The sequence below is a fragment of the Periplaneta americana genome, chromosome 12 (genome assembly GCF_040183065.1).
Source record: "Periplaneta americana isolate PAMFEO1 chromosome 12, P.americana_PAMFEO1_priV1, whole genome shotgun sequence".
Lineage (NCBI taxonomy): Eukaryota > Metazoa > Arthropoda > Insecta > Blattodea > Blattidae > Periplaneta > Periplaneta americana.
Genome location: NC_091128.1, coordinates 68545180 through 68571178, shown reverse-complemented (window position 1 = coordinate 68571178; position 25999 = coordinate 68545180). Strand labels below are relative to the sequence as shown.

Sequence of the window (25999 nt, the reverse complement as noted above, 5' to 3'; positions counted from 1 at the left end):
GTGTTGTATTAAGTATTGATATTAAAACTCTGTGTTGTACTAGTAGACTATATTGTAAAGCTATTCTGTATATATTTCAACTAGACTGTGACTATAATTAAGACCAAAGTTCTATTAAGATTTTTTTTTTTTCGTTTGACATGTTCCATATTCTAGCTATGAAGCAATGTACAAATACCATGAAATGTAAATAAATACCTTACAATACAATACTGACATGGGGAAAAATCCATCTGCAATTTGTTATTAGTAATCAATCCATTCTAGTAGCAATAGCTGTTTTAGATTCGCCAAAAATTCAACCTAACTCCACAATGGGATGAAATTAAGTGAAATTGTTTTTTTTTTTTTTTTGTCTATGTCCATTCCAATAGCTTTCTTAATAAAATGTTTGTCATTAACTCTGCATTATAATATCAACTACAGACCTAAGGAAATGTAAAAGTTAAAGAGTTTGCAGTAGATTCCTGCTTAGTACTTCCATTCTTGTCTGTAAGATATTCATCAATCAATCAATCAATCAATCAATCAATCAATCAATCAATCAATCAATCAATCAATCAATCAATCAATCAATCAGACTTCTTCTGGATGGCAAGTGTGTATAGTTTCAGAAAGAATTTTCTAAATGCATCTATGCTTTGTTTGGATTATAACTGTTTTACAATTTATTTCTGATTGGTGAACGAAGTAGACAGAGTGATAATTGTCCCCCCCCCCTTTTTTTTTCTTTCTTTTTTTCTTTTTTTTTTTTTTTTTTTTAGTGCAGACATGCTCAAAACGGTAAGCTCGGGAGATTCAAAGAAATGCATACCGCACCATACAGGTAACTTCCGTGTAGGGTGGGAGGCAATTTCAAGAAAGAACTGAAGCAGTGGCGGATTATAGTGTTTTGCTGATGAGAGTTTATGTATCTAGTTACTAAGATGGCCATAAACAGAACAAAGTTATACTATGAAACATTTCATTGCATTAGTGTTAAGATATATTAAAAAAGCTAATGCTTGTTCGAAAACAAAACGTTTTTAGTGTTGTGAACTGAGTTACAAACCTTTATGAAATCAATAACCATATGACATGGATACTTTTAAAGTACTATTTACAAAAACAAAAACCATTCATTTTTACATTCAAACATATTAAATACCTGCATGCAAATAATATAGCCCAACTTTATTCTTCAGTATAAATTCCTAAATTTTTAACCTAGACAAAATAAAACAAACAAATAAATTATGTTTATTAACCGTTCATTAACTTGTAAACTCATTAACATAATTAATAATCACAGCCATGTGGTAATTAGCCTAACATAAAATAGTTTCTGAAAATGAAAATGTTTAACGGCCCTAAAGTGTAATTTTCATATTCAGTTTATTCTTTTTACTTTTTACTGTCATTTTGTTTCTTTTTCATTGTCACGTTTTCTTCTTCAGTTTCTTTCGCACAGCTTCTGTGAATAGAAATTATAGATTCAAAATCAGGTGTTGTATCGGTTACAGCAATATGCAGTTACGCAAGAAATAATTTGGAGCTTATCTTCTAATTGTGAATATATAGAATGATCGATCATGTAATGTCGCCTTATATTAGTTTTACACATTCCACATATAATTTTAGAACAAATAAGGCATTGGATGTTGCCCTCATGCTCGCTACAAAAGAACATTTAAATTTCCTTTTTCTGGATACCGATCCAGAAGAACACGCCTTCGACACAGACATTGCTAACAGTAAGCTAAATTCCACCACTGTCTCGAGTAGCCTATTCACCATCTGCTGTGCGGAAGAGGTGGAAGGAGGTACGTACTATGTCGGTATTACGTAGTATACAACTTTCTCCTCTTTCCAGGGGTTGGAGTTAAAACTCCACTTCTAAATGCCTCTGGTGTAGAGGCTTGTAGTTGCTGTACTTTTTGAATGAAACTTTGCTGAGTTTTAAGGTTTCTTGTTTCGTTTTCATATACTCTTCAGTAGGCATTATGGGGAAGTTTTTTCCATTTTTCGTACAGGAGGAAGCTTTATTTTTCCATTTAATTTCTGATTGGCATATTATTGGTCACAATTTGCATGGTCATAATGGGTGTTGATTTTACTATTCCTGTCTAAGCACCTGGTTTTGTAAGAGTTCCAGTCATTCCATGTTTTATGTTTCGTGAGTGGCTGAGATGGAAGTATACTTTTTTTTTTTGCCCGTATTTTAATGAATCAATATATTAACTTAGAAATAATTTTCTCATAAGTGTACGTCAGTAATGCAACTAAGAATTGAATCGTTCTTTCAGTTTTTGTAACTCATTATGTAATATAATTATCTGTAGATATTGACAATATTATAAATAATAACTAATATAACAAAGAAAGTATGACTTTTTCCTCTGTTTCGAATACAATGTAGCTGGAAGTATTATTATGCTTGTCAATGAAATTGGTGATAGCAAGATGGTATTTGGCAAGAAGAGTTCGAAGAATCGCCATGGGATTACCTAACATTCGCCTTACAGTTCGGAATAAGCTCACCAAAAAACCCAAACAGATTATCAGCCCAAGGGGGAGTCGAACCCACAGGTGAGCACAGCCTCAGATCTCAAGTTTAACTCACTACTGTCTGAGTTATGCTGGTGTCATTATGACGAGAATTATGGAAGTACATTCTATATTGCACAGTTATTTGCAGTGTAATTTAATATTACAAATAATGCAAAAGAAAGCAAACCCTTAGACAATGAGACTGGAACTACTGGCAGGCTGAATGAAGAGATGTCCAACATTCCAGAAGGAAACCATCTATGAAAAATATTGGAGTGCAAAAAGACAAATGACTTCATCACCAAATGACCAGCATTATAAAATAACAACACATCTTATGTCACAAGTGTCACTATGAATTTTTTCAATTAAAAAATTCCAGACCTGCCCGGGAATCGAACCCGGGCCACCTGCGTGACAGTCTGAAGGTCTGACCATTCAGCCACCGCAGAGGTAACTGAAGCAGTAATACGAGTGTATTCATACAGTCAAAGTGACCATATGAATTCACTTGCATTGCACACCTGAAAAAAATGCTGCTATAACCGGGGTTATGGCATGTTACAGCATTAACATTTTCCCCTCAAGTTTCATCATTGGGAAAATTTTCCTGACTTTTCAAGAATTAGAACAATATACATGACTTTCCATGACCAAATTTAACTTCCCTACCAGAATGTGGACACCCTGAGTTAAGTACTAAAGAGAGATAACTTAAATATACATATGTATAATACATAGTCTTTTATCCCTGTCCTTCCACCTACTATTCGTCACTATAGATCTCCTTCCACTGTATTTTGCAGTTGAACTATAATGTGAGGTGAAATACATCCCCCAACAGTCGCGTGATATTGAGCTTTTACTGTATATGAATAGGGTGCCAAGTTTTGTACTTACGTTCATAGCCAGCTTAAGCAACATATTACAGTCCTCTGTGAAGACAGTGCAGTTCGGATTGTTGAGGCGAAAAGCATGGGCTGCTGCCTCTTCCTTCTCAATTGCCCAATGACTTTCTGCTACACCAGACTGATGTAAGCCTTCTGATAAACCTAGAGAGAGAGAAAGAGTAAAAATCAAAACATGATGTGACATGTACCTAAATAAAAATTTCCAGTGCTTGTACGCCTGAATTGTAAACATTCCTGTAAGAGATAACCCAGGAGTTTGCGAAGAATAATGCAATATCAGAGGCAACAGCAAGCAACAGAGTACACTTCCCACCTGGGATCTGCAAGCATGAGTGATGTCACGTGGTGGGTAGAAGCAGTACAGGTACTGGTGAAGACTCTAATCTTGGAACCTGACAGGAATGCGATGCGACCCTACAGTTCGCAATAGTGACCCCTATTAGTAATGCTAGCCTGCTACCAGCTGTCTAAAAATTGTGTTACCTACCTCATAGCGGAAGCTGTTGAGCAAGTCCCATGTCAGCATCACATTCAGGTGCAGTGTCACTGTTTTCACTATCCCTACTGCCATCACTGTCATCAGTATTATTAATATTGTGACAGCGACGTGAGAATCGAACTCACGACCAGCGTCCCGCAAGAAAGCAGATCGCACAGGCTCCACGGAACATTGAGTGACGTCGCGCGGTGGAGAGAAGAGAGAGGGTGTATTACGTCAACGCAACGAGTCTGCGCGCGCAGCTGCTACTTAACGCAGTGAATGTAGAACGACCTTCTCGACTATTCCAGAAGTCTGTTGATGTAGAGATATCGAGATAATTCTCTACACACCTGTAGAAGGTTCTCGCAACTATGATTTTGCTATAAAAGAGCAGGCGCCAGCGAACTAGAGCGGAGTTTCGAGTTTTCCAGTTTGCAGTTTTCAGTTATTCAGTCAGTGAGAAAGCCAGAGCAAGCAAGCCAGACTTGTGTGCCGGAGTTCGACTCGAGTGTGCATCCGCATCTGCGTCAGCATCCGAAGGCCTGAGTTCGAGTGCAGTGGACCGCAGTTGGAGGGACCTGAGTTCGAGTGCAGTGGACCGCAGTTGGAGGGACCCGAGTTCGAGTACAGTGAACTGTCTCTGAAGGTCTGTGGTTCGAGATACCGTGAACTCGAGTGACTGAGATAGAAGAACTGTGAACTGAGAACTGGTAGTTCTGATTTGTAAATAGTGCTTTGTAAATATTAGTTAAGATTAACAGTTCATTGTTGTGCGTAATAATCCAAGTAAACTGTCATTGTCGTCGGTGGAGTGCTATAACGAATGCTGTGTGAGTGAAGATCCAATTGTTGACGAGAGCGTTTAAGGTGAATTGTAGAAAGGAATTATTGTTGTGACGAATAAATTACATTGTTGTTACTAATAAAATTCACAATATTATCAGTTATCACTATCACTACCACTGTCATAAGCCCCCTTAAATTTATAATAATTAGGCTTGTAATGTTGGGGACCGATAAGATTTTCAAGGTGGCTATCCTTTCACCAGTCAGTACTCTAGCATGCATAAACAGCATACCTGTTGAATAATAATAATAATAATAATAATAATAATAATAATGATTTATTTAACCTGGCAGAAGGTTGAAGGTTTTCAGGCGCATATTTTTGCAGTGGAATTTGGTGAGTATTTTGAAGTGAATGACGAGAATATTATATGTAAATTATGTAATACAAATATACCAGGTTACAAACGATATTATATACAGAGATATTGTAGCACAAGAAAATCAAGGCGAAAACTCAAACCCACGAATAATTCTACAGCATGATAGTTCTTCTGCACATAACGAAAGGTGCGTAAAAATATATCTTTGTAATGCTATGTACCGTATATTTACTTTTAGAGTTGTCCAGATTTGTTTATATGCACCTTGTTATTCATGTAATTTACAAAACCAAGTCAATGTCCTCATACTAGCTCAAATCCCCGGCCTATGTACCATGCTGCTCAACTTGTACAATTGTCCCCAACATTACAAGCCTAACAATAATTTTATTAATCACATATGATAGGAGTTCATCTTTTTCCCCAGTATTGTTTTTTTCTATATTTTCAATGTGTCTACACAATCCTTCTCAGTCTTCATTTGTCACAAGAGAAAGTGCAGTTTTTGTCACTTGCATTAATTTCTGTAAATTTAAATCTCCCATGACATTATTGTCCCTGACAATACGTTTCACTTTAGTCCAAGCCAATTCAATTGGAATCAACTCGCACATGTAAGGCGGCAATCTAAGAACTTTGTGGTTATGTTGTTCCAAAATGTTGTCAATTCTGTAATTTTTTTGCTTTGGCTTCAGGGATAGAATAAGGTTATAGAGGTCGTTCTTTCTCATACTTTCAACACAGTTCACTTCTTTCTTGCGAAGCCAAGAGATCATGTCTGTCTTCACTGCATATGCAGATGGCGGTTTGTCAATCTGGAGACGTGATACGGAGCGTTGTTGAGAACAATAACTGATTGAGGAGGAAGATTGGATATGAACTTTTGTATTGCTCATCTTTCAAAATTTTCGGCGTTCATCTGACCGTGGTAATCTCCCGTTGCACTTCCGGCTTTATATATAAGTCTGCATTAGGAAAAAAGCCATTAATTCTTCCTACATGTACCATGACCAATCTTTGTTCAGAGTTTACATTTGTGTGGAAATTTACACTCTCATTTTGCCAACATTTTCGAAATGTCATATTGCTATTCACCCAGGTCTCGTTTATATAAAAAAAATTGAATGTCCCTTGTTTCGGAATTCATTATATCAAACCAGCAGCTGAGAAACAAAACATCTGAAATTCGAGAGTAGTTAAAAATTTTAATATTTCGTTCTTTCTTATTTACTAGTATCAGAAGTATTAGATTTTTTGTAGAATATAATATCAGAGGCTTCTCCTATTAGTGACTGTTTTGAATATTATCATTATATTCTGGAAAACTACATTGACACATCAACCTCCCCACCCCTCCCCTGCTTGAATTCTGGGCTGAAGGACAATTTCGAAAACAAACTACAGATGCGGCAGAATGTTACCACAATGGTCTGCAGCAAGAATTTTGTAAGACATATTCAAATATCTTCCTGGTCATATTATGTATTAAAGTAAAAACATATACTACATGTGAAGTACCTACTAAAAATGCGAGAAATAGAAATGCGAAGGACAATAAGTTGTATCAATAAGTTTTTCGAGTTTAGCATTAATTGCTTTAAGTATTTATTGTTCTCCTGTTGGAAAGATGAATTACATTACATTATCATAATCCATAGTTGATTCCCGATTTACCACGCAAATCGTCTGTAGCTGCATTTAGATTGGCAACAGGCCATGACTGTTTGGCCAAGCATCTGCATAGAATTGGAATATATCAGTATCCTAACTGTCCATTGTGCAACTCAAATCAAGAAATGGATTCAGAACATCTCAAAATCTGTGCGTCAGTGGCTAACCATGACAATATCTTTGAAAAATATTGGAGTGCAAGAGGTCAAATGACTTTATTGTCAAATGCCTGGCATTAGAAAACAACTTTTTTTTTTTTTAACTTGATGAAATTTTATTGCACCTTAATCTTAATTCAATTTATTAAGGTACAATAAAATTCAAAATAATAACTGCAAGTCATTTCAAAATAAATCTGTTGGATGTAAATTATTTCTCAATTTATTAGGATCATAAACATATTGTTACAAGCGATAGAATGAATAATTTTTATCTTAATAATTTAATGTAAGATGATTATTTCGGGAATTGTTATGCTTTAAATTGTGAGGATATTTTAATGCTTTTTTTTTTATATAAATTTGGAATATGTTTCCAGTCAGTCTTAAAAAGAGTAATTCAAAGAGACAGACGCCTCAGCATATTTATTGACACATGCCAGAATTATTAAATATGAAAAAGAGAGTTCTTGCACTAACATACTGTTTATAAAATAACCAAATCTTAAGAAATATATGTATTCTATATAAAGGCATAGGAGTGAATATAAATCTGTTTTAAGGAATTCCTATTTAATATTCCTGCTATAGAAACATGACAAGATAAATACAAAGCAGCATGGAAGCTTATTCAATCTGAACTCAAAACACACAAACATAATGTACCCATGTCACATGACTTACTTAACTCTTTATCGAGTACTGTTGATGAGATGTGTTATGAAGGTAGACCAAATCATATAATATAAATGTATAAAGAGGATGAATATTAATAAAGTAATTTCAATGTATGTAGTATCAAAATTGAAAGAAGTAACTAGTCTATGAATAAGGTCTTAAGAAGTATAAATAAAATGGACTCTTGACAATAGACACACACATTTGGCTTCAGTAATAACTAGGACTTTAAAGGATTTATGGTGGCTCACTTGTCAGGCAAAAATCTGAATAGTCAGCATTGTCAAACTATAAAAGCCCGATTAAAAAGTATTTTTTCTCCACCCATTACATATGATTGCTTTTTTCAAGTCCTGATAACAACATTATTAAATTAATTATCTGTAGTAACGTCACGAGAGGTCTGAGAATTATCTGGGAAATCTCAGACCTCGAGTGACATTTATTAGGACTATTTCGTGAATAAAATAAAAATGTAAATAATATATCCCTAAAATTCGATCACAAAATGTTAACAGTTGTATATTTACGAATAATTAACGTATTCAGACATTGTGAAGTTGAAATAGATTAATATCGATTACTGCAATAAAGAAATTCTATGTTATTATTCAGTAATGGCAATTGCAAAAAGCGAAATACAGGTTTAACAATGTTAATTACATGTACTGCGATTTTCTCTTATTATTATAACATAAATACATTTTCATTATCTGCTGAAATCATAATATAATTTAAAATCTTATAATATAATTACAGTAACCTGATTAATACATTAATTAAATGAAGAATTATTGAAAATGCAGTTATCAAATCTGAATGAAGGAATGTAATTTTTTCAGATAGCCTACAATGGACATGGAATTAGAAGATGAAGATGTAGATGTGGATGTGGAAGTAGAATTTCGCACTTTATTTAGTACTTCATCATTACATTACACACTACACTGAGAACTAAGAACTGTGTGGGGACAGCTAAATAGGAATGCTTATGTATTCACAGTGAGACATGCTGCTACACAGTGAAGCCATCTCTGTATAGATAATTAAAACACGAATTTTATTACACCATACGGAAGGCAGTTTGATCAAAGACCTTGTATATATTACTATACAAGGTCTTTGGGTTTGATATCCAATGATGTTACATAAATTTGAACATCTGACTTTCTATTAATTGTTTAATTTCATTCACAAAATACAAATTTTATAGGCTACAATTATAGGTTAAGTTACCTGTGGGAGCAGGACCAATGTCAGTTGTGTCTTATTTCGACCGTTACTCAGTCTACAGGAAAGCATTTTTTATAGCTCGACAAACGCATTCTCACTGTTGTGTGTAACGGAACTAAAGCTGCATCTACACAATTCAATATTCCAATCGCATATGCGTGCACTCTGGGAAGAATATTGAAAGAATCAAGTTTAAAAGGTACGTTCAATTAAGATGCATGAAGATTTTGTGTCTACATGGTGCACCATTTTGAACGTCGTCTTCACTGCGTAAATATATTAATTAATATTAAATATCAATCTCGCATTCATTGCTTTAAAGTTGAAAGAAAAGTTTAACATCTTGCATTCATTGCTTTAAAGTTGAAAGAAAAGTTTAACCGTGTAGTTGCATCTTAATGTATTCATGATCATCAATTTACGGGGAAACAGTTGGTGACAACGACTAAACAAAAGAATGACCATGCGATAAATTGATAGCGATAAATCTAGCTGCAAAAATTATCGCAATGTTTGACTGTGATAGATTGGAATTCAAAATTTCATTACTCTTCATTGGTCGAAAATGGAAGACGTCATATAAACGAAATAGTCCCACATATTTTGGTGGTGCCTTTCTTTGTTTCTGACAATTTTTTGAGAGTTTCTCTTTTACATTTCAATAGAGAAATATAACTTCCAGTGGACAATGACCGTGTTACTCTAATAGGACTCTAAGAATCACAGCCTTAATGTTTTCTTTTTTTGTTTCATGCTCTTTATTTTTTATTGCAGATAACATCATGCTATTGGATAATTATACATGCACCTTTCTAACGAAATTGGCATAATTATATTTCACTGGTCTCAGAAGTAAAATTAAATGTATAATAGATTCTCCGTGCAAAATATTTACTGCAAATTATTGTAGGATATAAATAGAAATACCACTTCTCAGGCAAGGTTATTCGTGGATGACTGTATAATATACAGGGTGTATCAAAAGGTCAGGTCAATCCTTAAGGAGGTGATTCAGGACCTTATTTGCAACAAAAAATCCTAAGACACTTTTTCAATATTCATCCCCGTTTCCGAGATACACGAGTATCACATACCATATCTATCCCCATTTGATTCCACACCTAATGGACCTGTCTGCTTGAGAGAAGGTAGGCTAATTGTCAGTTTTCTAGAGCAGATGCTCAAAAGTCCTCCTCTTGCACAAAGACATGCTTCAGCACGCTATCTGACCTCTCGCTGCACATTATCCAATCCGTGTTGGTGTATCTCCATTGCAGCCGTGTTAATCTTTGCAACGTGCTCTTCCCTGCTTGCCAAACAGAGATAACAAGCAGGGAAGAGCTCGTTGCAAAGATTAACATGGCTGCAATGTAGATACACCAGCACGGATTGGATAATGAGCAGCGAGAGGTCAGATGGCATGTGGAAGCATTGTTCGTGCAAGAGGGGGACATTTTGAGCATTTTATACTTCAAGATGATGCGCAAGGATTTCATTGGAACAATGCTCAAGCGAGATGTTTGTTATATACTATGAGGTGGGAAAAGAAAAAAGCTGGTGTACTTAAGCGTGGTTGTTATATCTGTTTATATGACTCATGATACTGTTGCTGTTCATTTATTCCATTGCCTCATGATTGACTTCTTAAAACTGAGACTGCCCCGAAAACCTGAAAAGCTTCATTACTTTTCAGATGAACCAGCATCCCTGTACAAAAATAAGTCTAACATCTTTAATCTTTGTCACCATGAGAAAGAATTTAATATTTAGGCTGAGTGAATTTTTTTTTTTTTTTTCGCTTTCTCACATAGGAAGAATGTGTGTGATGATGTGGGAGGGACAGTAAAATTTTAGCAGCACTGGCGAGTCTTCCTATGGTCTCTAATGAACAAATTATGACCCCTCGCCAACTGTATCATTTAGCTAAAGACAGTATCACGAACGTTAATTTTTTGTATTCCACTAAGGAGGGCCACGAGTCAGAGGAAAAAATTCTGAAGAGTAGGTTTCAATCAGCAAACACAATATTGCACAGTTACAGTCCTGTAAATGAGACTAAGAGTTTTCGTGAAAAGCTACTAATTTTCAGAGTAATCAAGAGTATAAAATAATGGTAACAGTTAATGATATGGATATCAATGACATTGTCGGTTTTGTTGCATGCCAGTGATGAATAGTTGTGTATTAGAGGTAGAAGGCAATGAAATAAATATAAGTTTTTTTGGAACCACATGGACCTTCTCCGTCCTTCAAATTCCTAAATGTCCTGATATATATTAGTTCTGCACAAAATTGCAGCACTGGCCAAAGTAGATCCTATAACAACAACAACAACAGGAGGAGGAAGAATTTATTGGCCAATAGAATCTGAAACTCAAAGAGCAAACAAGAAATTACTTTTAAAATCAACACAGAAGAAATGAGAGGTTTGATAATAGAAGTACATATCGAATTGAAGCTCGTGAAATTCTGTAGGACTTCCAGAATCAGAATTATTCAAGATTGTAGGACTTCCAGAATCAGAATTATTCAAGATTGAAAGAGTTACTGGAAAAAAAGTGTCTTGCAGATTTTAAAAATGAATTACATCAAAACCTAACAAGATACAATTTTTATAAAAATATACTTTAATTTAGATCTTTGGGGAGAATGATTCCTGAAAGTTTCATTACAATCCAAGGTGGTCAGGTTGAATAATTCTTTAATAAGTTTCGTTGGTTTGGCATGAAATGATAATTATAATAGGCCTTTGTGTTATTTATAATTCATCTTTATTTATACTCCTAGATTTTCATTTATAATTACACTTAATTTTATGTTTATTTTTATTGCTGTAATTATTGTAATTTTATTCTATATTATATATCACTGCCATTGGAAGTATATCCAATTGCAATGCTAATACGTAGATGCAAACCAAGTACATGTAATTTTGTTTTTATTTCGAAAAATTATCTTTACAACCCACAATCGATCATCCTTGAAGTTACTGGTCTTACAAATAAAGTTTGAACACCCCTGCCCTAAACAAAGTACATAGTATTGCATATTTTGGAATTACAATTACAATATAACATAATTTTATCGTCCTAGTTTAAATCTATATTTTAATAAGTTCGTCGTTTTGGCCGTTTATCAATGAAGGAAGCATTTTAAAATATACCACATGTAATTATAAACATAAAGCTTTCTTCCAATGCCGATCACTTAACAGAATGGAAGAATCCATTATAAATTCAACGATTTTCACTTCCAAAATCACCAGAACTATCTCATCCCTAGTTTCGGCCTACAGCGGGATGCATAATTTATTCTTAATTCTATACATAGGCCACATTATGAAGAAGAAATTTTATCTTATCTTTTGAAAACACGTGACAACTATAAATAGCTTCAGCCAGTCTGATTCCTTGCAGCTTGCGAGACCAGCAAGGTCTGTCGATTCATGATTGTAATTATATCGATTGTCTCAATAAACATAATTGCAATCGACAGACATGTCCGTGAATATTGTGGCTGTTTTCATGATCGCGTCACCTGTTATTGATTTATGGAACTACTCATATTGCTGCTAACGAAACTATAAGCGTGAGTGATCTGTTATACTATGATCTAGGATATAAGAATATTTTTTTTACACTAATGTCGAGTACTTGATTGTTCGTCATTCACCCAAAGAACAAAATATAAGATCAATTAAAAATATCAAATATTTTATATACATACCTCCGCATCCAGCAAAAACATCGAGAGATTTCAATTTTCTGATAACATTGGGCCAGCCTTCAATTTTTAACTCCTTTTTCTTTTCACCTTTTTCCAAGAGTGACTTGCTGCCCTTTCCTTTACCTTTGCCTTTGCCCTAGAATTTGGAACAGAAAATTGCAATATATAATGTAGTTAGTAAGAAGAACAGCAAAGACAATTATATACATTTTGATCAGTGCACATGCGCACGCATGCACACACACACAAGATAAATAAGTATGAAGCAAAAGTTAAGATACAAATTTACCCAAATATAAGTCACAACTTCAGTTTTAAGTTAATGTTTATTTACATAGACCTGCATTTATCGCTTGAACACTTGTACACGATTTTAAGGCTCAGGCATAATTTGTCAGTTTTAATATAGTGTAAAAATTGCGTCTTAAATTCAGGTAAATACGGTACATAAACAGAAATGAATGCAAAGATTATCTACAGCAATAGCAGACTATAATATTGATATAAACAAATATCGAACTATCAACCTATGAAACGCATATCAATTGGATGCCCAAAAACAAGATGATAGAGGATGTATATATGCTCCAGGGATTGGATTAGGTAGCTCATGAACCATGTCGGCAGTGGTACATAAATGAATTACATAATGCATACACGTAACTCCATACTTGATCAAAATTAGAAACAGATGAGTTATATAATTACATTACTCTCACTCTCTCTATACTAGTATAAAAAACGTAAAACATGTAGCAATGGGGTGATGACTGAAGACTCTTTTGGCTAAAGAGCGTCATTTTGATTCTTTTTTCTATTGTGTTAATGAAGGTATGTACTGGTATTTTGTAATTTAAAATATTTTTACTTTTACTTTAAAATAGTGTTCATGTGTGTATTAAATATAGTGCTGGAATATCATAACTGTGCGATATTAGTAGACCTCAGATGTTTACGCACTGAAATACAGTTTTAGGCACTTAAAATACAACTTCATATAGCTAAAAATAGGTTTTCATGCATTTAATATGTTTCTAACTACTCACAATAATGTAAAAATACAAATTAGCGAGTATTAAATATTATGCGTGACAAAAACACTGAACAATTATTATGCTTAGAAAATTTGTTATATCTTACATTATGTATTATTTGAGCATCAGGTCACATTTTATTCATGAATAGCAGCACAGTAAATTACCAAGTTTTTTCCAGATTTTCTACAATTAGGTTGTGCCTGTAGTCTATTAAAATCATTTTAAAAGCTGAAAATGATTTTCTACCAACACTTATATAATTGGAGCAAATTAAAATTTTGTTGCATTTTTCATATCTCTTCTTTTGGAATTCCTTCACCTTCCTTTGCCCAAACATTTGCAACATAATCCAGTACAGTACCTCAAGAACTCTTTTCCATCACACTCTTCCACTTGAACTTTATCTTGCACCCATCTTCTCCCTTATTAATATTCATTTTCACCATGGCATCTTGTACCACTGACACATGCTCAGACACAGATCTTCCCTTTGCATTCCAGCTTCGCTATTGCTGAGGGCAAGCATTAAAAATTTGCCTTAATGTAGTCTACACAAGATATCTTTTCAATGTAGCATTTTTCAAACATTTCTTCGCAGATGAAAAGCATGCTGTATTGTCAACAGGTTGTTCTTCTATCACAAGTTACAAAAGAATGCCACTTGTCTGTGAAGAAAACGAGACTAACATTCAAAACGAATTTTATTAAGTTATTATCAGCAGCATGTCATTCAATGACAGACTCATCAATTCATTATTAGTGGCCAGCTGTAAAATGGCTCATGTTTTTTCAGTGTTGTTATTGGAGCACCCATAATCTCACAAACAGATATACGACTTAAAAAAAACTACGCTGTGTGCAGGCAAAAATTAAGAAAAAGAAAAAAAAAACAACCACTATTTTAGGACACTTTAAGCATTATAAAATATTTCAGTACATCAAATTTTTCATCAATCACAAATATATATAATTACTTCTCATGTCCCCTTCAAGAACTAAATAGGCATTTGCTTAAAAATTCGAGATCTAGACAAGCACAAGAAAGGGTGTACAAAATGTGTGTGTACTTATGTGTCCTATACCTAGATGTTTGGCAATGAAGCCATTAGTCTTCTTGCACTCCAATGTTTTGGTACAAAATGTCAAAATGAACCACCAATACTTTAAAACTCAACTTGAGCATCAAAACATACCATCTGATACCAGTGTTGTAATACATCAAGGATGCACAGCATCTTCCTGTAAACTGAGCTTCATATGACAAAAAATTACAATAGAAACTAATTTTTCTTTCAATTACAGACCATAAACATATACCAGCAACGAAGGGGAGAGTCCAGCATTTAGCCTTTCAGCAGACATAAGAAATACAGCTTCGTATACACAACATTGCTTAACTTACTGCTTAAGGGGTAATAGTAATATTTCGTCCAATATACAAGACAATAAAATTCAAATTATAGTATGTCTTTTCGATACTTGTTAATTAAAACACGCAACCTAATGTTTATCAAATTTCTGCCAACAACAGATTAGTGTTATGTTATATTAGAGCGTGAAATTTGATTAGTTTGTCAAAGAAGTTTCAAAGTTTGTGTATTTAAGAAATCTCACCTTTCCTTGCATTCCGATGGCAGCAGCATAGGTTGATGGTTCTTCAAACACTTGTTTTGTGCAATTATATGATTGAGAGAAATAAAATCTGTTGGGGCCTGCATTTGTCCACTCAGAAACCGGAATGTCCAAGTTCTCACTGTATACAACATAGCATTTTCCTGCCACTTCACCGAAGTTAACCACACATTCTGAAAGAAAGGAAAGAAAATACAAGATTTATAATTAAACTAGAGTTAGATCCTCGAATTTATATACTTAAAAATGAAACACTACATTTTCATTGTAAAAATAAAGAAATATTTTAATAATTATCATCAACATTTTCAAAGATGTACTCTACCTTCGATATATTGATGCTATTCAATGATGGACACATCTGGGAAAATACTCATACTGTTCAGCTTTTAGGAGGTTCTCATTTATCTTTCTTTCTTTTCTTTTTTCTTCCCCCCCCCCCCCCCCGTCTTTTCCATTTTAGCAATGGACCAAACTTTCTCCATATCAAAATTTGTGGAATCGAGTAGAAGTGAATAAAAGAATTTCTAAATAAACACTCACTTCTTCACACGTATTTTTTGGCCTAAGCCAACTACACGAAATCTTTTGTGTCAAGGCATACACAGGACTGAGAAATCACGAAATCTTTGATACTAATTGGTATTGCGTGAATTTTCACTCTGTTCTTGCATTTACTGTCAGACATCTTTGTCTTCTATATCAGTCAGATGCCAGAGATATCTAGACTCAAATGTTAGGAACAGTGCATGGGCCACTGAAAGATCGTCACTCAAATTTTGCTAATACATTCGATTAACGTATTATGATATTTCAAATACTGCAAATTAAGCACCAGCTATACTTCCCTCCCAAAGAAAGTGGCTTTTAAAAAAGGTAGCATGACAATGTTAGAGACATAGCCGCTGCTACATAAAATATGTTTTAACAGGACTGGTAAAGATCATTTTGTGTTCACAGGGACCACAGAACATTTTACAGATTTATGTCACTGTTGGTCACTCTATGTCACTTGACCAGTGGTTCAGGAGCTTTGATGCGTCACTTAAGATTAGATTTCAAGCATTTTCGCCAGTGCAGGAGCAAACAGGCAGGGCAGCAGTGCATTAGAGCCCACGTTTACATTGTGCATGGCATCTTTGCAATGCTGCCTCCAAAGCCTGGTTTTCTCTGCCCCTGAGAGTGGCTGCTTGTTTTCTTTCTTACAGGACACTTTTGAATTTTCACTAAAAAGTTTTCTACTTTTACACTAAGTTTAAGTAATGTCCGAAAGGTTTTGCTTGCTAATCTTACATAACTCTATGAAAGAAACTGTTTGAAGCATGTCCAGTCGATCCAGCACTTTCCGTTGCTGTGCACTGCATGCGGAAATGTGCCATTTTTAAACTATATATATGCACGGCCTCCAGCAAGCACTTGAGGGCATTCAACCAATTGCTTCTGCCATACACTAAACTTTCATCCTAGCCCTACTGAACAATAAAGCCCAGATTTCCTGTAATTACATATTCTGTTCCTATATATGTAGCTTTCAGAAAAGCTACAATGTCGGTGAATCACACCGAGGGATCATTATTCAAAAGTTTTAAAAGTTACATATTTTTTACTTATTTTGATGCATAATAAATATTTAGGCATATATTACATATTTTTAAGGATATTGTATATATTGAAAAAATACACATTTTTTTCACTAATTTTCCCTCAACTTAATTCATAAGTTATATAGTAGAACCCCGATTATCCATCATCTTATTAATTGATTGGCAGTTAATCTGACTGCCTTTCTCTGGCTCTATTTTTTTTTTCTGCAAAAAAAAAAAATATATTAAATATGTATTGTAAATTATATTAATACGCATTTTTAGAGTATTATTACAAGCCTTTATTCTTACACAGTATGGTCTACTGTTCGAGTGGCCATACTGTATAACTTCTAAGCAAAATGTCTTTCACAGGTGTCAAAAGAAAACGTGTTGTGCTACAAAAAAAGTGCAAGTAACCGAGTGATTTGGGAAAAGAAAGTGTAGTTCATTTAGCATCAGAATACGAGACTGAAGTTACAACTGTGCACGATTTAATAAGAAACAAATATGTAAATATAGAAAAGTCTGAAAATTGTTTATGAAGCTTGTCCCTTTGTCTCCAGTTCATAAAAATAATTTAATAACTGAAAATAATAATGTATTATCAAAAAATGGACACCCCTTTGCCATGCTAAGAGTTTGTATATCCCTTACGAAGTAACAGAAGTAGAAACAAATACCAATGCGAAGGGTGGGTCACTGACTCATTCTAATGCTACAGCTATGAAAGGCACAGTGAAAATTACCATGTGGATATGAGTGTTTGGCACAAACACCCCCAATCAGTTGTTCTGAAAGAAAACAGTACTTCTTTCAGTTTTCTTGAGAAGCTTATTCTGACATCAGGTAATACAGCTAGCTATCTACTGCTATGGCACCATTCGCATCCAAGTTAAAGATTGGATTTCAATTGAGGCCTTTATTAGTGATGATAAAATCATGCTCTTCAAAGTGTGTGATAAACGCAATGGGTGGTCCATGAAGTCCACTTAGAACAGCATTTAAAAACTGAACTTCAAATGAGAAATAAAAAACGTGCTCCTTTGCAAAAACAAGTTCTTCTTACATAAGTGGTGCTGGAATCTTCTTCGTCTTCTAGCAGTAAATTTAATAAAGATTTGTGCATGGCAATGATTGCTGCAAACATATCCTGGTGCCACTTAGAGTGCCATTTCAAGAATTCCTATGCAAATAGTGCAATTTCAATATTCCGGACAAATCAAACACACTGAAAAAATTATTTGAACTTCTGCTACACTAACACAATGGAAACGATTAAAGTTGAACTTAGTGATTTCTATGTATGGGTTGCCATTGACGATACAACCAATGCCTTGGATCATTTTATCACAAATCTCGTCGCAGGTAAATTGGATCCAGAGACTCCATCCAAGCCTTATTTAATTCACTGCAAACCAATAGAACAAATAAATCGTCTACAGTTTCATCAAAAACGGATTTAAGGAGTTAGGGATTAACGAAGAAAAGGTGCTGGTGCTCTACTCAGATGCTGCATCCTATATCCTAAAAGCTGTGGGTGTCCTGTCTGTGTTTTACCCAGTATGGTTCATTTCACGTGTTTGGTACATGGACTACACCAGGTGGCTGAGACCATAACACATAAATTTCCTGAAGTGAATGGTTTAATATCAGCAACAAAAGAAGTTTTCCATAAATCTCTCCATTGCATGCAGTGCTACAACAAACTGTTACTAGATGTATCTTTATCTCCACAACCTGTGATTACTAGATGGAGAACGTGGACAGAAGCTGTAAACTTCTTTTACAAACATTTCGAGGCAGCAAGGTCTGTGGTGGAAACATTTTCTCCTGAAAGTGCATCATCTGTGCGTGAATCCATGACTGCCTTTCAAGATTCGAAGGTAGCTTCATCAATAGCATACATCACAAGTCACTTCAGTTGAATTTCGAACATCATTAAAAAGCTGGAAATTTCTGGACTGGCCCTTCACGAATCTATGTTGATCGTGGAAGATGCAACCAATAAACTGAGTGTTGTACCGGAAGTAATCACTGAGTGTGTTTCAGTAAAATTTAATGATATACTGAAAAAGAACTCATGATATACAACTTTTTCCACTATATGCAAAATACTTAAAGATAAGTGTGTACAGCTCCTTGAGAACATTGTTCTGAGTATGATTCCTTATCTGAAATACATGCCAGTTACTGCGTGTGAAGTTGAGAGGTTGTTTTCCATTTACAAGAACATTCTAATAGACAGAAGGCAATCGATGACTGCAGAAAATATGGAAAAATATAATTAATTATTAATTGCGCCTCCAAACAATAATTAAATGAGGATGAATCACATTTGCAACTGCAATTTTTTCACTTCTATTTTCTTATAAGTGTGCAAAAATACATCTAATAAAGTTTAGATTTTAAGTTACGTATTTATCTACATATTTTATCATTTTTAGGTACATATTTATGTTACATAAAATCCAGGCTCTACTGAACAACACTAGTTTCATTGCTCTACATTGTTTAGTTATTGTGTATTACTAGGGGTCTTAGATTTGTATGATTTACGTCAGACTGGATTTCATGTTCTTAGATTTGTATGATTTATGTCAGACTGGATTTAATGTTCTGTCACTCTAGAATAAGTTGCAGGCAAAGATGTATTTTACATAAAAATAACATTATTTGCGAAGCCTGAACTATGACATACGTAAATTTAATCTTTCTAGTTCCAATAGGAGAAAGAAATTGGAGACACTACTTTCGAAGCAACCTTGTATTTACTGCAGTACTACATACCTTCATCACTCCAATAGAGCATGTTTAGATCCACTTGCTGCCGTAGGGAAGGGCCTCTATGTGTGTTTTCTGGTCGGTAGAATTTCTTGACACGAATCCAAATGTCTCGAGAAGCAACAAGTTCGTCATTAGTTTTTGTAAAAATAGTCACAATATGGCCAATACAGAAAGGCTCGGGTGTCTCCATGTTGGATCCTTTTACATGATCTGATGACTTGCGGTAGAACTCTGGATAAATGTCCTCATTTACCTTAAAAAAAATTACTTCCATGAACATAATATGTATTTTATAATAATAACTTTGTGTGTTTCGTAACAATTCAGTTCCTTCAACAAAATGCGAATTATGTTACTGTTCTTGAACTATTATTTCAAAGATAGAATATGTAGATGAAGTCATTTAATATACACGCCAATGAAATTAACTTTCTTTTTCTAAATCACAAACGAAAAGCAGACATTATATTCCTAAAAGTAAGACATTTGATTTTATTTATACATTATTAGAGCCCAGATTTGTATGTACTAAAAGTAACCAAAGGCACCAAGTGTATTAGAGTGGATGAGGTGTCTGTTAGAAAGGCTTCTAGGTCTGGGTCACAAGAATTCGAAATATAACAATATTTGTTGTTGGTCCAATACCTAGGTACTTGACAATGAAGTTATTCACAGTCTTGCATAAAAATAGATGCCATTCTCTTATAGCACATGCTGTGCACCTTTTGATGTGTTCTCTTCATTTACATCACATAATACAAAGATGGATGGGAAATTCCTAACCTGTGCAGGTGGCTTGTCAAACAATCATGACCTGTTATCAACCTGAACACCGCAACAGCAGATTTACGTGGCCCTTGGGGGATTACTCAGGTTTAGTCAATACTATTTCCCAGGTTTTATCTTTTGCTCCATTCGAATTTTGTTGTTTTTGGGCAGATCTGCAGATCTGAATTTACTTTTTTTTTTTTTTTTTTTTTTTTTTTTTTTTTTTTTTTTTAAAAAAAAAGAATAAAATAAAATCCGTTATTAGATGGTTGTAGAATTTCAGTGCCTTTTTTTAGCCAAAAAGTCCACTCTTTTACTTCCCTTTATATCATAATAGTAAAGAATCTGTTATAAACTAATTTATTTTGTAGTTTAGTTAGGTAATAGATCATTTTCTTACTATTTTAAATTTTAGCCCCTTTTGTAGACTGTTGTGAAATTATAGCTTGCATGTGAACTAGAATCTGATAATATGATAGCATTTTTTTATTTATTTAATCTACACGTGTTATATACTCTCCTACAGAATGGCAAAATAAAAAAGAGAACATGTTCCTCAGTTCCTGCTCCTTTTGAGTGTGATAGAAGAGATCCACTGCTTATGTGGGTATCTTAGCTCAATTGTTTCTACAGCCAGAGTTTCAAAACCAATTTATCTATTTTAAATTTTCTAACAATAGAGAACTGAGTCACAAAGACTGAAGTGATGGATAGTAGTAAGCAACCCTCGGTGATCCCTTAAGGTGATATTCACATCGGATTTTTGGTAGGATGTGCCTGTCTCCTCCTAATACACAGTCTAAATCTAACATAAACAATTCGTTTACACAGTATATGACAATCCCTAATCAAGGAAAAAATTCTTTGACAGAGTTGACAATCAAATCCGAAACCCCCTAGTTAGGAGCCAACGTCACTAGGTACTAGATTCAGAGGCTGAACCATGCGATGACTTGTAAATGACAGTGATACACAAGCAAAACAATGAACAACAATAATGATATTTGAAAGGGGTGGAAATATGGTTTGTATATTTATGAACTATAGTGAGTAAAAAAAATAACATTAACTTTTAGTATAGTAGAGCAATGATTATCTGAATACCGATCAACCGAAACATCAGTTACCCGGAAGCGTTCCAGCCAGCAAATTCAAATTTGTGCACGCGCCATGTAGAAGTTTCGCTAGAGCTGTTTGGAGATTTAGCAGCAAAAAAACGAGTCTCAGCTCTGAAGCAATATATATATATATATATATATATATATATATTTGCACTTCTTTTCCTAAACTGTAAGCCTACTTTCTTGACCATTTTGAACTTGTCAAACTAGGCTAGTCAGTTCTCTGTGTTATTTGTAAGAAGTGTAATACAAAATATATACTGTATGTACAGTTTTGTGTTTAATATCAGTGTTTCTTTGTTTCATTCTGCTCCTATGACACCGGTACAATTTGTTTTCGTAAATGATTGGTTATCCGAAAAATCAGTTATCGAACACCCCCTCCTCCCCCAGCCCCAATTGTTTCGGATAATCGATGCTCTACTGCATATAAATCTAGCTCAATACACTATATGGTCTAAGTAAGCATATATGATAATTATTTATCAGCAAATTTACATAAAATAATTGTACATATATTGTAATCATTTCTAATAGGTATTATTTTTTGTATTTATGAAAATTGTCATTTAAAAGTGACAAAGTAATAAATATTGAAAGTATACTGGTGATTTATTCTAAAACTGCAGAAACAAATTCCTCCTTTTTCAGTCTAAACCTTTAAAATCTTCCTTCAATATTTCACAATGTGTAACAAATTTCTAATATAACCCAGTGATAATCCTCTTAAAAGATGAGAGCATAAAAAATGCATGAAACATGTTGCATTTCATCACCAGTTCGTCTGCACATTTTCTCAATCTCAGTCTTATCTTAATTCTATTAATTACACACTTGAGAACACCTTCACTTCCATTCATTCAATTCTAAATATCATCTAAAACTTCGTCATCTTTCGTTTACACAGTATACAATGACAATCAGCAGAGAATAGCTGTGTCTTGATACTGATAATAATTGGTATACATTGTGTAAAACTAGTTAAAAATAGACACACACCTAGAACATATCACACCATTCTCAATGTGTTCTGGATTAAACCACTTTTTTTATCTGTTTCTCAAAATCCATTAATCAAAGTGTACTGACTCTAAGATTCAACTTATAAACACTTCTCGTAATGTTCTACTAAACTATTAGTCTTTATACACAAACCTTTTCATCTTTGATTTTATCCCTTTTATTCGTAGAGGGAAAGAATAGTTTCTTTAACTTTAAAGATCCAGGTTGTAAGAAAACAGAGGTACCAACACGATACTCTTCTCCCTTCAACCAAACAACTCCATAAAGCACCTAAAAACAAAATGTAAGAGATTAATTTCCACATAATGAAGTGAAATCATGTTATCAACAGGAAGTGTCCACTGTGTTATCATACTGGTACATTAGGAAGCTGGTTCATCACTCACACAGTTAGGCAAATTAAGTATTATTTGGCTCCCTCGAAAAATGCACAAAATCACAAAGCTTATACATACAGAGTAGACATTAAATGAGGTCAGTTCTGGAAGAAAGGCACATACCCATAAAGTGCATTTTGAGAAAATGACCTGCAAAGGTATTGTGTTAGCAGTATGCATTTCAAACACAATTTTGATTTAGTTCCTTATATTTTATAAATTCATCGTTTGTTAATATGTATATATTACATTTGTAAACCTACCGATATTTTCTCACAATAGTAAGTACAGTAGGTACGATTTACGTGCCTTTTTTCCAAAGATATTTTTATTTGCTTTAAATAAACTTAAGGAGTGATGAAAACGAAAGAATAAACAAAGATAAAACTACTTACAAAATAATTTCATACAGAAAAAATTATTAACATAAAAAAATATTCACAATCTCATTGTATTTCAATGAATAGTATAGCAATAATAATAACAAAAACTCATTAATCAACTTATTTTACAAAACTTTTATTGTCTATGCATAGGCATAGTACTAAGAGGTGTACAACTAGAAAATGTGTCACAGTCCTGCCATCCATATGCGGAACCCTAATCACGTAAAGTGAAGTGAGTAGGCATTAGATCATACATACTTTGTTTTTCTATATGTTATGAGATTCTTCGAGGACAAATTCTAGCCAGTTCACGTCGTCCTCGTTTAAGTAATTAAATAGAAATCATATGTCATCAACCTTGGCTTGGCTGATTGTTGGAAATGAAACAATCGTAGGTTTGATATGATTACACCTATTTCTATACAGTCTGATGAAATAGTTGAAGGAAATCCATAAGGGGTTGTAATTTTCGGAGCACAGAAAAGAACCATCCACTTCACTATAACATACTTCATAATCGTAAATTTGCATCTAGAAGATGAAGGTGTTTTCGTGAAATAGGGCGTTAAAGCTGTATCCCACTCTTTTATAATAGTAGGCTACGATCCATTACAACCTCAAAGTTACTAGGATGTTTTCTGCATGTTGCTATAGCTTTCAACCACAGTTTTGCAGTTCCAATGGTTTCTTTCTTTTTCATAACAGATCTCACGAGTCCAAAGTTTTTGTCACATTATGTAAATGAATGGTCACGAACAGGAAAAATATAGATTATTTCAACCTGATATATCTTAGCAAACCAAGCAGAAAACTTCAGGAGCGTCGAATTTCTATTTTGTCCTCCTGCGGCATCAGACATCATTATGACAGTTTCCACGTTAGGAAATTTTTTAAGGTTTATTTAAAGGCAGTCATATAAAAATGATGCCACTGAATTAGCATTCTTTTTTGTACGAGTTTCCATGAAACAATAGAAGTAAGAGTTTCCATGAAGCAATAACAGAACAGAATTACTCCAAGTATCTTTCATTATTTAATAATAATATAATTACAAGATAAGTTTTTAAACTGTTACACATAAAACACTACCACCAATAAGCACATGCTCTATAAGCCTCAATCTGTAAACGGTCGAACCAACTGCACAACGGCATATGGACTGAATGATATACCTGTGAGAAGTGAATTGTCAATGCACACAAGACGCTCGATCCTGATCCCTAGCATCATTGCATAAACAGCTCTCCTGCCCCGCTGTTGCAAAGTCAAGAAACGAAAAGTGGTAGGTATATTTCTATGAACTCAAGTGGTCAATTAATGCAATCTTTAGAAGAAGGGCACATAAGCCTATGTGTCCCTATTCCAGAACCCGCCTCAAATAATGTTAGCAAAAATGAGGATCTGATAGAGGACTACCAATGGTGAAATTGAAGAGAAGTATTATGCAGTTAAATGGGGTAAGAAGGGTATGTTGATTCAAAACACGATATAATTAGAATTTAAACAACAAGGCATAGATCACAATGATCTGATGTGCTCTGATATGTGCTTGGCCATGGAAAAAGTAAAAATTCTGGTTTTGGGTAAAATATATGATAAACTTGAGAGAGAGAGAGAGAGAGAGAGAGAGAGAGAGAGTAAACAGAGAAGGGAAGCTGGGGAAGGCGCAGGGGAAGGGGGAGAGATGGGAAGAGGGAGAGGGATAGAGAGAGGGAGGGAGAGGAAGAAAGAGAAAACAGAAGAAAAAACAGGCGGTTCTGCAGACAAAAGAAACTGATAATTCTGCAAACAAAAGAAAGAAAAGATGAGTCTGCAGACGAAAGAAATAAGAGGTTCTAAAGATAAAAGAAAGAATAGGCAGTTGTACAGACAAAAGAAAGAAGCAACAGGCAGTTCTACCGACAAAAGAAACAGGCAGTTCTGAAGACAAAAGAAAGAAGACGGGCAGTTTTCAGACAAAAGGAACAAGCAGTTCTACAGATGAAAGAAAGTACAGTCGGTTCTGGAGACAAAAGAAATGGGTAGTTGTGCAAACAAAAGAAATGGGTAGTTCTGCATTTTCAGCTCATTTAATTACCTATAATAGCAATAGCAGTAGCAATGGTAACAGTAATTTTTTAAGAGGTTATTTTATGACATCTCAGGTTATTTAGCGTCTGAATGAGATGGTGATAATGCTGGTGAAATGAGTCCGGGGTCCAGCACCTAAAGTTACCCAGCATTTGCTCATATTGGATTGAGGGAAAACCTCGGAAAAAACCTCAACCAGGTAACTTGCCCCGACCGGGAATCGAACCTGGGCCACCTGGTTTCGTGGCCAGACGCGCTAGCCGTTACTCCACAGGTGTGGACGGTAGTAGTAATGATGGTAGTGGAAAAGAAATTTAAAAGAGTTGTACAGGTTTTGATTTGTCTGCATCCTAAAACAACTTTTGTAACATATCCTATTTTAAAATTCCTAAGAAAGATTTAAGCTTTTACATAAACACAAATTGTCCTAGGTTCTGCTTTTTTAATATCTTCAGGCATTCAAAATGACTTTCCTATTATAACAGCCTTTTCCGAGCTATTGCCTCACGATCCAGATATCCTCGGTCTTGCTCATCTTTTAAGATGGTACTTTATATAGAGCCATGAGCAGTGACAAATTAGCAGTCAACACCCAGAAAATGTTATCAAGAAGAAGACGAACTCACTGTTCACAATACAAAGAAAAATAAGAAATAATC

General features: G+C 34.4%; 1 protein-coding gene across 2 annotated transcripts in view; it reads right to left on the bottom strand.

Moving 5' to 3' along the window:
* The window catches only part of LOC138710531 (DNA (cytosine-5)-methyltransferase 1-like), a 105080-nt gene that overhangs the window by 18932 nt on the left and 60149 nt on the right, over positions 1-25999 (bottom strand). For both annotated transcript variants that reach the window (XM_069841496.1, XM_069841497.1), the window contains exons 16-20: positions 22640-22777; positions 19599-19848; positions 15208-15398; positions 12557-12692; positions 3430-3581 (exon numbers count right to left, since the gene is read on the bottom strand). In XM_069841496.1, coding sequence (XP_069697597.1) covers positions 3430-3581; positions 12557-12692; positions 15208-15398; positions 19599-19848; positions 22640-22777 — 867 coding nt within the window. The remainder of the gene's footprint in view (positions 1-3429; positions 3582-12556; positions 12693-15207; positions 15399-19598; positions 19849-22639; positions 22778-25999) is intronic.